Source organism: Coenobita brevimanus, chromosome 79 (assembly GCF_032717465.1).
Source record: "Coenobita brevimanus isolate Jiangsu-jjx chromosome 79, ASM3271746v2, whole genome shotgun sequence".
Taxonomy (NCBI): domain Eukaryota; kingdom Metazoa; phylum Arthropoda; class Malacostraca; order Decapoda; family Coenobitidae; genus Coenobita; species Coenobita brevimanus.
This window is the reverse complement of record NC_137032.1, coordinates 16,973,773-16,990,719: the sequence shown is the minus strand read 5'-3', so window position 1 is coordinate 16,990,719 and position 16,947 is coordinate 16,973,773. Positions and strand designations below refer to the sequence as shown.

Genomic DNA, 16,947 nt, shown 5'->3' with positions numbered 1-16,947 from the left:
CATTCACACAAGGCGTGACGTAATAATGTACGCAACTTCAGCCACTGCCGCAGGCATGGACCGCTTGCCCACAACGTGAAGAAACACACCGGGTTTGCTAGAAGTATTGATGCTCCCACAGGTTGCTTCATACGGGCGTGGCTTCACGCACCAGTTGTGTTTCAGCTTTTGAATGAGCAACAGTTAATCATGTGTTTTTTATTATCTATAATCCGTATGCACGGTATTTGTGTATATATTTATTCATGTTTCTTATTTGTATAATGAAAAACAATAGTATATATATATATATATATATATATATATATATATATACAGGCAAATTAACGCTATTGTTGTATGTGTTAACTGACACTGATGACTAAGGTCTTCATACAAATGTAATATTTCCCTGCATGTGTCGACTGCTGTACAAGGGATGGATCAATCATTTACGATTTTATTATGATAATTCTTTTGATAAACAAAATTAGCTCGTTATGTAACGTCCTTATGAAGAAACGCTGGCACCCACAGCAACGAGTGAAGGGCTGACAAAAAATAAAAAAAGTAAATTCTACCAGACGAATTAACATGCAACAGGAAAACACGTTTCGTGTGATAGGGGCTCCTTTTGAGAAAAATTGAATGACCGATAGTCAGCCTGGAAGGCTAGGAAATGGAGAGTATGAGTGCCGTCAGTCATTAGGTTATCGGGATGAGCAAGGATGCAAGCTTAAAGGATGAAGTGCCTGAAACGATACAGCAGGAAAAGAAAAGTTACAGATTCACTTAGAGCAATTAAAAAAAAATTATCATGTGAGCAAGGAAATACAAGAATGTAACTGGATGACTACTGTAATCCCCACTGATGCATGCAATCACCGTAAGAGTGTGGGGGAAGCGGGGGAAAGGAAATAAGTTATTTGAGAGGAACGTGTGAAGTTAAGCGGAGAGACAGAGGAATGATGAAGTTAAGGAGATTTGTGTTATGTGCTGGAAAGCATCAGATCAAGTACTCTGAGATGGTTTGGCCATCTGGAGGGAATGGAGAATAAGAGCCTGAACAGGTGAGTGATGTGAAGAAATGAAGGGGAAGAGGGGGACTCAAGATGAATTAGAGTTATGGGATGAGAAGAGAGGGCAGCCTTAAGGCGGAGAACAGAATTTCATGGAGGCAATTCATTTGGGATTAAACACCTGGGTATACAAGTAGATGGACAGACAGCATTCGGTTTTTAAATTTGCAGGAGATATGGATTGGAAGTTTCTGCATTTGCCATAAGATTATCTTTTCTGCAAAACCAAAAATGGCTCATAATCTTTTCCCTCATATTTAGATTTTGTTATTGAGGAAGAACAATTAAATAACGAGTAAAAATTTTAAACCCTCCTTGTTCTTCATGCAAAAACTTGTTTGAACCGCATTTTCGTGAGGCTTTTTTTTTTTTTTTTTTTTTTTTTTTCAGTAGAGACCGGTCGAAGTTTTATGGACCCAATGGATGCTTGCGAGACTGTATTTTAGACCAGTACCATCTTTAATTTGTGCAAAGGATTAATTAAACCGTTACAATAAAGTCGGCATTAACCCGCCGCGTCCCGGCAGATCTTTCACCAGTGAACCCCCCCAGTCCTGGCAGATTTTTTATTTATTTATTTATTTTTCTAAAACTTCCGTTTTTTATGAGAAATATCGAAAATTCAGGAAGAGGTGACCCTCCCCTCACCTGGTATCATCTTCTCTGGAGCCCCACTCCAGAGAAGACGTTTTCTTTGGGAGGGGTAACTATTCCAAACCACTCAGAAAAAGGTAGATATTTATTTGGTATAAATTTATACGTAGTACAAGCATATATTGGTTTTAACACAATAATATAGGCAATATAAGCATTGTTTCACTCACCAAACACATGAACATACCGCACCTTCCTTGGTGACGTTACTTCCTCATCACTTCTGCTTATTTCTTCCTTTAACGCCACATAATATTTGTCCTCCGCATCGGGAATCACTTTTCCTCTTGAATTTCGTCGGAGGAGGAGAGACTGTGGAGTATCATGTCATTACTGGACAGGTCACTGTTAACAGGTGAGTTGCCGAGAAAATGGCATGGCGGGGGTGGGGGGTCACGCAGGTCCAGGCAGTGTCACCACATGGCAGCAGGTAGAGGAAGGTCTTCCACATATGCCCACCAAAAATCACCCGCGAAACTTTAAAAATGTGCAAATGATGGACGCAAAATGTGTAAATGTCATCGGGACCGTGTGACAAAACGTTGCAATGTGTATCTACGTTGATGGGACGTGGCAGGTTAAAGTCAATAGGGACACGGAAAGTGTCTGGCTTGAAATCAGTAACAACAGGGAGAAATTAGTCTTAGGAGCTATTTACAGATCTCGAAAATTAAGTAGACCAGATAGTAAATACCTTTGGGAGAAAATTCAGTATGCATCACAGTCCAGCTTAGTAATAAATGTAGGGGATCATAACCTGCCAAGGACAGATTAGCAAAATCAGACAGGGGATGCTGAGTCAGAGGAGTTTCTAGTGGCAGTACAGGATAATTTCCTTTATCAGTACATCAGGGAGGCCACCAGAGGCAATAATATACTAGATTTGATTTTATCTAATAAAGAAAATGTCATTAACGATATAGAAGTTGGTGGACGACTTGGTAATGGCAGTCATAAGGAGATTTAGTTCAAGTTTATTTGGGATGTCTGTTCTACTGACAATTCCTTCACCATTCCCAATTTTCATCTAGGGGATTTTGACGGATTAAGAGATTTTTTTAGAACCGCATTCCATGGGAAGAATAGTTACTTTAGGGAGAGCCAGATCAATGGGGAACCCCAGGTCATAGATGAGGGGCAGGAGATGGGTGGGAATGTGCACCAGGTCACTGGGGAAGGTCAGGTCATAGGTGAGGGACTGGATATAGGTGGGAGTGTAGTTCAGGTGACGGAGATCAACTCAGGCCCAGTACCACGCAGCTGTTCGGTCAGTGAGAAGTATAACAAGTTAGTATATATAATACTCAGAGGCCAAGAAATCCTTTTAAAAATCGTTTAGAACGAATAAATCAGAACCAAGATGGTTAAACAACAGATTAAAATCTCTCGTAGACCAAAGGAAAGGAATGTATAGAAAAATAAAAAGTGGAGAGGAACACTTAAGTAACCGATACGCGATTTTGAATAGAAAAGTAAAAAGGGAGATACAGAAAGCAAAACGAGGTTACTACTAGTGAATCGAAAGAAAACCCCAAGGGTTTTTACCAAATGTTCCGTACGAAAAATAAAGATAGGATAAGACCTCTCAGAACAGAATCAGGTGACATTGCCAGTGAAGATAAAGAAATGTGCTCCATCCTAAACAGTTATTTCATATCAGAAAGGAGAGGAATATTTAGAAAAATAAAAAGTGGACAGGAACACGTAACCGGTACGCGATTTTGGGTACAGAAGTAAATTGGGAGATACGGAAAGCAAAGCGAGGTTATGAAATTAACGTTGCTAGTGAATAGAAAGAAAACCCCAAGGGTTATTACTAAATGTATCATAGGAAAAATAAAGATAGGATAGGACCTCTCAGTACAGAAACAGGTAACATTACTAGTGAAGGCAAAGAAATGTGCTCCATCCTAAACAATTATTTCATATCAGTATTTACCAAGGAAAATCTTGACCTGGTCCCTTAAGTAGCATATATTAACGATGATAATACGGAAAATATTCTTAGTAAAAAAACCATTAGTAAGGAAGACCTATTGAAAGAAAATAATAATTTAAAACCTCAAAAAATTGCCAGGTCCGATTGATATATATGAAAAAATTATAAAAGAAACCAAAGAAGAATTGTGTCAGCCACTTTTAACGTTATTTAATGACTTAAATTTCAGAAATTCCAGAGGCGTGGAAGACCGCAAACATAGTGTCCATTATTAAAGGTGATAAAACATCTACGTCGAATTATCGTCCGATAAGTCTAACGTCAACAGAAGGAAAAATGCTAGAGTCAATTTTGGCAAATAAAATCAGGGAACACTTAGAAAGATTTAATCTTATAAATGAAAGTCAGCACGGATCCAGGCAATGACGTTCCTGCCTCACAAACTTGTCATTCTTCTTGGAGGTCTATGAGGCAGTAGATAGCGATAAAGTTTATGATATGATTTATCAGGACTTTAGTAAAGCTTTTGATAGGGTCCCACATGAAAGGTTAGTTAGAAAGTTTTGAGCACACGGTACAGACGGCGACATCTTAAAATGAATAGAATCCTGGCTGAAGGGACGAAAGCAGAGGGTATTAATAAATGGAACTTAGTCGGACTGGGGATTAGCAACTAGCAGTGTGCCGCAGGGTTCAGTACGTCCCTAATTCTTTATCATATATATATATATATATATATATATATATATATATATATATATATATATATATATATATATCATCTCACCAGCCGTTTGAGTGTCCAGTGAAGGACCGGCCTATCGCGACCGACGTGGGGACGATACAGCCAATGTATCTCTACCAAGTGGCTTAGGCTGTCTAGTAAAGATTGTGAGTCGTGCTTGTAAGTGTAAATGCAGTGTTGGAGTGGCTTTGGATGTGTGTGTAGTCTGTGAACCAAGTGTAATCAAAATGCGCAAGCCGACTGGGTGCAAGCATATTTTATAGTATGCGACACTGGTTCACCACAGCATCCCTTATGTCCGCCATGCAGTTCGTGATCAGAAAAACGCTCCCAAAGTTCATTACCCTGGCAGGGCACGAACCCTCGTTCTTCAGTGTAAGAAAACGCACACTTTACCGCTGAGGTTCCACATATATATATATATATATATATATATATATATATATATATATATATATATATATATATATATATATATATATATATAATGATCTAGGCTTAGGAATCACTAGCAGTATTAGCAAATTTGCCGACGATACACAGGTAGGGCGTATCATTAACTTGACCGACAATTGCCATAACATACAAAAGGACCTCAATATATTGTCTAAATGGTCTAAAACTTAGCAAATGGAATTTAACTTTGAAAAATGTAAAATCCTTAACGTAGGCAAGGCTACTGGACATACTAAATACAACTTAGATAACAAAGAAATTAGTAAATCGGAATGAGAGAGACATCTAGGAGTTATGGGCTGGGATGTTCAAAACATCGTTGCCAGTCGTCGCTATGATCATCGAACGCTCTCGTAGCGGCCATCTTTGATCGTGAGTTACGATAACCGCTAAGGTGTATTTTCCAATGCTCGGGACAACCCTCGTAGCTCACGATGATGCGATCGTAAAACCCGTTCCGTGCCGTTCCTGTTGTTCATAATGCAACCCAGCTGATTGTCGCTGGGCCAATTAGAAGAGAGATCTTATAAACTTGAAAGATTGTGAGCCAATCATAATGCATTTTCAAAATGTAAACAAATACACTCCTCCAAGCACGCAGTTACATCACTCAAGCAACTGCGGTATTCATTCCAAGACATTTGAGAAATGGCAAGTGACAAGCCCCCCACCAAGCGAATTTGTCGAGCAAATTTTACAGATGAGATGATGATGGCGCTAATACAGGGTTGGCTCGACAGACAGACAATGCTAAGGGAAAGATTTAGCGTCAAAGTCACTGCTTACAGAAGACAAGCGGCATGGGACGAGATATTAACGAAACATATTGATAATTTTGAAAATATCGAAATGCAGAGACCCTTTTACTTGAATAAACAATATATCATTGGCTTCAGACTGTATTGTAACGACTCCCACAGAGTTGAACCATGTTTTAAGGAACAGTGCATCGGTCTGCATTTTTACAGGTGTAAGCAGTAGATTCCCCTTCTTTGCTTACCTCTTGGCAACTTAAGTTCCCTAAGATATATTCTGTACAACACATGTGTCACTGTTAATTATTCTGCTCACACATCCCTGTGTTAAGCCGAATGTGTAAATGAGCCGCTTGCATAAAATCTGAATGTCATTAACATCTGTAAATGACATGGCACAACACGGGATCTTCTTGTCGCTGGTCCACCTAGTGGTTCAACTCTTGCACACCAATGATGGAGTTCTTGTCTGGGAAACCTATAGTATCTCAACAAATGTTCGGCACTGTAAGCAAATGGATCCAGTCTGTCTCTGTAGTTCCTTTCACGTCTCATCTCTCTTCGTACTGCCAGTTCTACCTGTAAAACCACTTGTAACTCCACCTTCGTTCACAGAAAAGGGTAAATACACAAACTCAGCATCACTTGATAGAGTTTGTTAGAGAAACATCCACTGTGCTACCCTACGATCAGCTTAAGGGTGCTTGTCAGAAATCGTTGCGCTATGAGCAAATATGGCGGATGGAGCATCGTAAAATTTGTTTGAACATACACCCTAGCGGTTTACGAGCGCGCTATGATTATCGTACACACTACGATGATCTTAGCAGCCGTTACGAGCTTTCGAACATCCCACCCATGGTTAGTAAATACCTCAACCCAAGGCAACACTGTATTAATGCGAGAAATAAAGCAAATCCGGTCCTAGGATTCATTTCGTGAAGTGTGAGCAACAGGTCATCAAAAGTAATAATGCAACTTGAGCTAGCATTAGTAAGGCCACATTTAGACTATGCTGTGCAATTTTGGTGTCCTTACTATAGAATGGATATAAATTCGTTAGAAAATGTACAGAGAAGAATGGCAAAAATGATACATGATGTTCGGAACCCGTTATATGAAGACAAACTAAAAAGACTAAGTCTGTACTCACTAGAAAGGCGTAGAGTAAGGGGAGACTTAAGTGGATGAAGAGAATAAATAATGAAGACAGTAGCAAGGTCTCTGAAGTGAGCATACAAGATAGAACTAGAACTAATGGTTTAAAACTAGAAAACATCAATTTTAGTAAGGAAATAGGTAGAAACTGGATTGGAAATAAAAGTAGTAGACGATGGGAATAAGCTACCTAGTAAAGCAGTTGCTGCCCCTTCCATTGAGAGTTTCAGGCATAGGCTAGATATGCATATGACAAATAAGGGGTGGGTATAGAAAAAAAAAATATAACTAGCACTAATTCATTCTTTTTCCTTTTCAGGTTACACTATGATAGTCTCTTTTTCTCCTTTCACACTTTCCTATAAAATGCCCACGCCAGTTTTTCTATATTACGTGGTGTTCTTTCTGACTTTTTGCTGCCGGCTTCGGCTGGAGTGTTTGAAGGGCGGGGGAGACGCTTCTTCTTTGCTATCCACATCTCATTCTAATAGTTCAGTTACCGGTACTCTTCTTTGCAACGCCTACATGGGCCAACCGGGCTACTGCAATTATCCTCTCTTCTTGTGTCCTTATGTTCTTAATGAGCTCCTATTGACTGGAGGATCGAGTTAGGCGAAACCACGTAGGAATCAGCCGAGTTATGTAAAGGGAATGTGATGATACTAAAACAATATGACTATTATTATCGTCATTAACAGTGTATACAGAACTTTCAAAGTCATATAAATGAAAATGTGCGACAGCTTGCCAGTGTGTCAGCATTAGAATCATAACAATGAGTTCTCCATGAAGTGAAATAAATGTGCAGCTTACTTTTAACAATTACAACAGAACAAATACCCGGTGACAAAAGCTGTAGTATTCTTCTGGAATTGTTACTGGGAAACATTTATAAGTCCCGTCAATACCTTAAAATGATCCAAAGACATTTGCACATTTTCCATTTCTCCTCAGACGTTATGATGTTAACAATTCACTCATAACTAATTAACTTTTTCAATTCGTGTTTTTAAAAAAATATTCATTTCCAGTAACGTCTGCATTTATATCACTGACCCATGTCTTTGTTGGCTGTCATTTGAGCTAAATTCGATTTCAAAAAATTTTTTTTTTCCGTGCTCCAACTTTGCTGTTTCAGCTCTTTACCCCGGGCACGGGACGTTCTTGGCTTCTTTGTTGCCCAGTGCTACCACTCATCCTTGTGTGCAGGGCTGTGTAAAACCTGGCCAGGCTCTGGGGCAAGACCGCCTTAGACCAGTCCCGACCGGTTTATTTTGTTCGAAACACTCACGACATAATATCCATGGTACTGGCCTACACCGGTCGAGATTGTTCTGAAAGCCTCACGAAAACGCGGCTGAAGGTACGACAGGATATTTATTGTAAATATATTGAATCCATGTTATAAGTCGTAATTTTTAGGTTCTTTCATGTTAAGAAAAACACAGCAATTAAAGTTACCTGCCAGAGTTCCACTGTTACCCGTGTGCTGATTTTCATATTTCTCCAATTTTCCAATACTGATTTTACGGAATACTTGCTATATTTTATACTAGATGCAACAACTGCCTGTATTCATATGAATCGTACCTAGGTTTTGGACGAGCTAAGAGGAGCGAAGGAGAACATTGATGTGAAAGGTGTTCATGTCCATATTGGATCCGCCATCACCCGAGTGGAAGCTTATGCAGACCTAATGATTGCATCAACACAAACACTCAACAAGGTATGCCGTTATCGTTATGTCTGTGCTGTTCAGCCTCTGCAGGCTATAATTATCATTTATTCTAAGGTGCAGCAAGAATGTGTACCATGAAAACTCTTTGACAGGAAATTATCGTCTTGTTACATGATTAATCATTCTAATCAGGATAACATCCGTCTTAGAAGGATATTACAGTAGTGGAAAGATTTTATTATGATTATATTAACCCCCATCCGAAAGAAAAGTGTTCCCTAAGCTGAATAATATCGTCTGGAGGTAGCAAGAATAAGCCAGAAAATACGTTATCGGTTTAAAGGGGTTGGTCCTTCGCTGTCTGAGTTTTTAGTTAAGATAAATACCAGACGATGCTGTAGAGCTGAGAAAAATTATAGTGGTCAAGGAGTTCACGACTATCTCATTAACTCCCTCTTTCTGGCGATCCTCTGCTGATATATTCTTGCTACAGTCAGATGGTTTTATACAGCTTAGGAGACACTTCTAAAATTAATGTGGTCCATGAAGGCTATGCCTATTTCCATCAGTTAGAAAAGTTTGTCCAGAAGGGAATATAATCGTCTGGGGATAGAAAGAATATAATGAAAAGTGTGCCACTGGATTGAAAGGCTAGTTGTCTCAGTGCAGTAGACTCGGCACTGTACTTCCTCGGGGCAACACCAGACACTTTGCAAGGAGAAATTCTAGGATTGCCTGGGCGCCTGTTATGTTTCATTGACACTGACGACAGCTGCTCACAACAGTGCCCTTGTCGACTCCATCATCGCTCTTGCCATTGCAGTTAAGGATTTAGCACACAGGTTTATTTTCATCTGACGGCAGGGATGGAAAATAATAAAAATGAAATGTTTTTAAAATTTATTACTTGAATAGTTATTCGCTCTTATTTTTTTTTTACTTTGGCACATCCCATGTTGCGAGCTACTAAATTAAACTAATTCAAAGGCATTAATGTAGTTCAGAGTAATCCATGAAAGAAATACACAGAGTGGAGACTGAATGTACAAATAGTTTCTCATAAGTCATTCCAGTAAACAGATGATTACAAAATAAGTAAAATTATCAAAATGATGGTCCTCACTGGGTAGTGTGTCTCTAGGAAAAGTTGACCACTATCAGTAATGTTAAAAAAGAACATGTAGAGTCACATGAATGGATAAAAAATGACCCAGTAAATTTACCAAACTGTTATTCCTCACCAAGTGTCCTGTTTTGAGGCACGTCCAGTACAGCTGTACAAGTCAATTCATGAGGCAGAATGAACTACCTCTATGTGTGGTGGGTTTGTCTGTCTGTCTGAACGTTGTTACTAAATTTTTATAGGATGAACAGTAATAAAGGACTCACAAAATACTGTAAAATGTCTTTATTTTCTCAGATATTATATATAATATGAAAAATAATTATGGTATGCATATAGTGATATTTTTCTCTGATTAGAATAGATTTTAATAACGATTAAAATCGTTTAATTATAACCATGCTAAACCTGCCAGACGGAAGTGAGCCTCTCCCACAACCTAAATATTAAGTCATGGTTGTATGAAATTCCGTGCGCGACTCTTTGATTAGTTTAATTGGTTTGCTTTAAGGCCGACTTCACACGAGGCCACCGGTGGCCGCCACTGGCGGCCCAGTGTGAAGGGGCCGGCAACTGGTGGCGCCGTATGAAAGCTCCGATTTGAAACAATGCTTTACAGCGAGTGGCAGCAACCGCCAGTGGTGGACACTGGTTGCGCAAGCGAGCTACCCCCGGGAGCTGGTTGCCGGCCGAGCAACTGCAGTGGCCTCGTATGAAAGGCTCCTTTGAAAACTATGGGAGACAATTAATTGCAGCCACTGGTGGGCTCGTGTGAAAGCGGCCCAAGCGGATGTAATTGGGCCACCACTACAGCCTGAATACCAAGTCGTAGTTCAATGGAATTCTATGAGCCTTATTTATGAGATAAGATTTAGCTCTCCAGTGTGACTACTTGTACGCTTGGCCATGACCTGACCTAAATTGGTTAAGGATCTTTGTTGAGACAGACAGGCACGCTGTAGTGGCCAAGGCCACGGTATGACCTCAAGCATTGCTCACCTATGATCGAGCGAGAGCCGCACTGACGTAAACCAGCGTTCTCCATGTTACCAAAGTGAATAAGAACGGAAATGCAGTGGCACTATTTTTTTTATCCTAGCTCAGTTGATGACCAAGTGTAGTACGTACTTTACAGTGCTGTAGACCAAGTTTAGTATGTACTTTACAGTGCTGTAGACGATAGCATCTAGTTGTTCAGTCTCTTTTGTTGCCTTCTGCGTCACCAAATAATCTTTTTGCTAGGTAAGTACTATACTCTGCCCACAATAACTTGATCAAAAATTTTTATATTTCTGTCCTCAGTGCTGTTCTGTAACAAGAGACTGAAACTTCAGTACGATGCTGGGCATGAAGAAGTGTTATGAAAATTATGTAGAGCCATTTCGATGTGTTGTTCTCATGCTGAGCTATTAGAAGATACTAGCACTGAAACATGATGGTTATCATGTAGAAGTGTTATATGTGAATAATCTGATAAAGGAACCAATTATCTGCCTGAAGTTATTGTGGGTGAATTATATATTAAACTGTCATTTTTGAAAGGGAAAGTTATATGCATTTTTTTTCCTCTGCTTCTCTTTGATGCTGGCACTGATGTTGGTATTCTTATCGTTGCTTGTTGCCACGACCTATGATTTAATTCAATGCCAGTTGACCTTTAAATTGCCAGGCAGGTATGGGCCTAGGCCTAGTATCTCGAGAAAGTTTTCTCGTATTTTTGAGTTATGATTTGAAATGGTTTTAGAGTCACAGGATAGGTAGGGAACCACCAAAAGACAGACAAAACCACCAAACGCTAGTCAACCATCTCAGTACAGGCACTTGTTCTATTTGGTTTTCCAACGCAGCTACAGTAAAGAGTGAGTTTGATATGAACTTCCTGTCTCGCCAGTTATACGTTAATGGATAAAAAAGCGGGGTCTTATATTTTGCCTATAAAATGAAACTGCTTGAAGCTAACTTTGAAAAATGTCATATATATGTTCTTAATTGCTTTCCTTCTACTTATTTAAGATAATTTTAACAGATCCGAGGCAGTGGATGGTCTGGTGCCAATATAATCAACCTCGGTGGTGGACTGGCTGTTGAATTCTCTTCACCCTTACCTTCAGGGTATAAGGGTAGTCAGGAAGTGGGTAAAGGTAATGCATGGACAAAGGGGCAGAAGGCAGAGACTGAGAAACATAAAGTCACGACGCCAAGCCCCAAGGAGCTGGTAGGAGCTGTTACTCCCCTTCTGCCAGACAATGTTACCCTAATACTGGAACCGGGCCGTTCTTTAGTAGCCACTGCAGGTGAGTGTTATGTCTCATCCCTGAAATACCAATGGTATCTTATTTAGCATGCATGCTCCGGCTGCAGTGAAGGCAGTCAATAGATTCCATCCCAAAGAGGTGACTGGAGATGTTTCCATGATAATGCCATAAACTAAGTACACCAATAGAATGGCAGTTATCTCGAACTGGATGTAGGTCGGTGGTAGGGAGAGCTGAAGCTGTCGCTTCACTAGACCTCACGACATAGCTTCTGACCATCTCATTTTACCGATGTTTTGCAGTTTCAGTAACACAGAGAATAGTACTCTCTTCTAAGCATATTCATCTGTCTACATCAAACTACAAGTACACTACACATCATACATTCTGTTTCATAACATACAAAATGGCTGCACAGCAACAACACTCTGCCTTGGAGTCCTGAGCGCAAGGAATATAAATACCCTTGCTATCAACCTCTCTCACTGTGACGGCCAAACGAAATATCTAGGGCCTTAGTTTCGAATTTCCTCATTACTGAACATAACTCCTCCTCTAAATCTCATATTTATTTCCTCCATCTTGTTGTTATAAATTCGTCTGTGTAACCTACAACTATATACTCATTTTACAGCCAAAATTGGCAGTTGCATGTATGCATGCAACGGTTTACAAAGCTCTCGTGTTATAAATTTTTATCTTCTGAATTGTCTGCACCCTGGCCTCGGCTTTCCTGCATTCTCTGAATAAAACTATCAGTGCTGTGTACAAATAATTTTACGGACTATATAAAATTCTTTGACTATTTTAGTTTTAAGGGACAACACATTCTTTCAGTTCTCCATTCTCTGAAATCTCCGTTGTTGATGATTTTTTTTTTTTTTTTTTTTTTTTTTTTTTTTTTAAACCATCATTTGCTCTCCTCTCCAGCCACTGATCAACCTGGTGAAGCAGCTTATGACTTGTCTATTCTTAACCCCTTCAGTACGAAGGCTTTCTTCTGTCCTTACCACCTGTAGATGATTTAACTTACAGTAGTAATGACTTCCCCTTGTAAGTGGATTGATGAAATCAATATCAAAATCCTACAGTTTCCAAAATCCATTTTACTCTAAATAAAACTGTGTGAAGCTAGCAAGAACAAAGTAAAATACACGTCTTCATACTGAAATGGTTCATAACCTCGAGCAAAGTGTACAACACCGCTTTAGAGAGAGTTTCAACAGTCTTTATCTTGTTCTTACAAGTGATCCCTCTGCTTACTCTATCAGTCTTTTCTCTCCGAGGGGCTTCTCCTCTTACAGAAACTTTGTAGCTTCTTGTAGTGTTTTGTCGACAAATATATTAGATACATATACACATATATATGTCGATACATATATTAGACTCGTAGACGAGCGGTTGTTATACTTGAGTAGTTTTGTAAGTAGATAATCTTCGTTCCCTTTTGTCATGCAATGACAGGAGAGGTAAAGATCAGTAAGGGGCTATTTTTATTTGTCTTGGAAATATTAACAAAGTCTCTCACACACGAGTGAAGTATAGAGTCCCTCGAGCTACCTCCCTGTCTCTCTCTCTCTCTCTCTCTCTCATGTTGCTAGCCTCCTTCTCCCTACTACCTGCCGGTTCGATGGCCAGTCTCCTTCTGAGCTCAGATTCCTATATTCTCGTGTAGCACGGGTCGTGTCACGTGTGCTCTACTGTCGTGGAAGCTTCTAGAATACTGTATGTCTGTGTGTATGTACTTCATCTGGTGCACGATCAATATTCCTTCACTTATAGAGTTGCAAGCTAATTTCCCGTTCCCACACCTTGTCTGGTGCTTTGTCTATCTATCTACCTATATATCCATCATGCTTTCTGTATGATTTGTGTTTATAATATGGAGTCCTGACATCGCTTGGTCATGCAGCTGGCGGTCCCCTGACAGCAATCAGCATTGACATATGCTAATCTATTAATACATAATATTCTTCTTCTTCACTCTTAATACATAATATTGATTATAATATTGTACAGATATAATATTCATGGTAATAGTGCAATGATCCAGTAATATTACATTTTAAACAAGTTGTATACATAATTGAATACCTGTATGGTTAAATTGGTTATTGTATTAAATTCTTAAGATGTGTACGTATAACAGACATATGCATGTAATTGTGCAATGGTAATATTGCAAGGTCATTACATTACATATGGAGTTATCCCTTTAGTAATGTCTAATATTTCACCTAACTTGTGTGATTCTGGTAATACAGAATTGTAGTAACATTGTATGAATTGTTACATAATATTGTAGTAATTGTGGCAATGCATAACTGTAACAGTGTATGAATTGTTACACAATATTGTAGTAACATTGTGGTAATGCATAACAGTAACATTCTATGAATTGTTACATAATATTGTGGTAATGCATAACTGTAACATTGTATAAATTGTTACATAATATTGTGGTAATGCATAACTGTAACATTGTATGAATTGTTACATAATATTGTAGTAACATTGTGGTAACGCATAACTGTAACATTGTATGAATTGATACATAATATTGTAGTAACACTGTGGTAATGCATAACTGTAACTTACATAATATTGTGGTAATGCATAACTGTAACATTGTAGGAACTGTTGCATAATATTGTGGTAATACATAATCGTAACATTGTATGAATTGTTACATATGTGGTAATTCATAATTGTAACACTATGAATTGTTACATAATACTGTGGTAATGCATGACTGTAACATTGTATGAATTGTTACATAATATTGTGGTAACATTGTGGTAATGCATGACTGTAACATTGTATGAATTGTTACATAATACTGTGGTAACATTGTGGTAATGCATAACTGTAACATTGTATGAATTGTTACATCATATTGTGGTAATGCATATCTGTAACACTGTATGAAGTTACATATTGTTTGTAGTTACATAATTGTGGCAAGTTTAACATAATGCAATCGTTTGTCGTTACATAATTGTTACATAAAATTTTTAGTTACATAATTGTAGCAAGTGTAACATAATGCAGTCATTTGTCGTTACATAATTGTAATAATTGCAGTCCTGACATCACTAATCCGGTCATGCTGCGGTCGATGATATTGATGATGTGCCATGCCACTGGCTCGTGGAGAACACTAATTTGCTTTTTGTTTCACATATAGAAGGAGTTTATGTGGTATTTTGGCATTTCCAGTAACACACTTATTTTCATTTGTTTGTTATGTGATCTTACTCTAGTTTGTTTTCTTTTTCTTTTTCTTTTTTTTTTTTGTATGTATTGATTTTCTATGGTTTGATTTCTTCGTTTGACTATGCTTTTTTGGTGGTGTTCGAGGTTGCATAATTGCTGGTTAATTCCCTTGGCACCTTTTTTTAAGATTTAGTTTATATTGCAATGATATTAATGAAAATGATGTTATATAGCCCCATATTTTGTTATTTTATATAAAAAATATATATACACTATATACAGTATTAACTATATGCACTGACTTGTTGTTCACTTGTACCTATCGTGGGCATTATATGTGTCAGCACTGTGCAGAAATCTTTGTCTTCACGATTGTGTGGAAGATGTTGTTCAATCTTGCTAATGTCATTTGTGTTGGCCTTTTTTTTGTGTGTGTGTAATTTAATTGTCTGTTTCCATTAGGTAACTTTAATTAATAAATGTTTAATACAGTTCTTTTGATCATTCACTGAGCAGCTGTGATAGTATATTTTCTTTATTACTTTGTAGATGTATTAATGTATAGCTGTATGTATGAAGCACGTATTTTATGTAGGTATAAATGGTCACACTCGTTGGTAGTAAATAAATGCTATAATAAATGAATGAATATTTACAGTTTAGAATATTTATTGTTGGTGATTATTTAGTGATTGGAATATGCAGATAATTGAAGTAGGTATACTGTATGTATTTAAGGTGTAACGATACAGCACGTTATATATGTTTGTGCAGAAGGTGTCTACCACTCTGTCTACTAATGTGTATTGTATAAATGAAGTAACTATGTAACTCACTAATTTTTACCGTGGTGGGAATGGTGTGAGTGGTGTTGCACGTGGTGATAGCGTTGTCCTTCATGGGTTTATTGACGTGTTGTGGGGTGTCAGACACACGTTGATAGGCATGGCATCGTCTCAGCAAACATGTATGATGACGTCGACTTCCCACACTGGTAGCTGTGGTGAGTAAATGAGTAGTGACGAGTAACTTGAGTGAAGATGAGTAAGATGAGTTGTGAATATGGGCTTGGTATTTGCTTTGTCGTCTTGACCTTCTCACACTTCTGCATCAGCGGTGGAGGTTGGGGGCAGTTGGAGAGAGAGGAGGGTGAGATCAGGTGGTTGTGAGTTGTGAGTCGTGTCTCGCTCTTGGTTTGTTTGTTTTGTTTTTCTTTCTCAATGTATGCTCGGTCCTTTCCTCTTGTGATTTACTTGTGGGATGAAGACTGCCACTACTTGTAGGTGCGTGTAGAAGAATATGGAGATGTAGACTTGTTACTTGTAGGTGATCATAGATGGTTGTAGTTCGTTGGTTCGTTGTAGAAATTGGAAGATTGTTTGTATCAATATTTTGTTAAACTACTGGCAAGGCATCATGTGACCTCTTCACCTCTACATCAGTGTGATGATCGGGGAGACGGAGGTGGGGTTGGAGAGAATACCATCAGGAGCTGGTTGTGAGTTGTTGGTTGTGAGAGGTATTGTTTGTTTTCCATCTTGATAATGTAGACTCAACTGTACACTCGTAGACTCGTAGGCTCGTAGACTCGTAGGCTCGTAGATTTGTGGGTTTGTAGACTCGTAGGCTTGTAGGCTCATTGGCTTGTAGACTCGTAGACTCATTGGCTTGTAGTTTGTAGTTTGTAGGAATTCACTGTAGAACTGAAGCTAATCTTGGTTAGAGTCTCGCCTGGTTTTGTAGAAATTTACTGTAGATTCATAGACGAGGTTTGTACGTTCACTGCCACCATATCTTACAGGAACTTTGTAGTGTATTTTGTAAATCAGTTATACATATATTAGACTCGTTGTTCAGTGGTTGTTATACATGAGTAGTTTTGTAAGTAGATAATCTTCGTTCCCTTTTGT

The 16,947-nt window shown here is 38.6% G+C and overlaps 1 protein-coding gene across 1 annotated transcript in view; it reads left to right on the top strand.

Moving 5' to 3' along the window:
* LOC145409043 (uncharacterized) overlaps positions 1-16,947 on the top strand; it is a 107,571-nt gene that overhangs the window by 75,554 nt on the left and 15,070 nt on the right. Inside the window, exons 6-7 of the mRNA XM_080279601.1 lie at positions 8,360-8,491; positions 11,593-11,860. Of these exons, the coding sequence (XP_080135727.1) occupies positions 8,360-8,491; positions 11,593-11,860 (400 nt within the window). The remainder of the gene's footprint in view (positions 1-8,359; positions 8,492-11,592; positions 11,861-16,947) is intronic.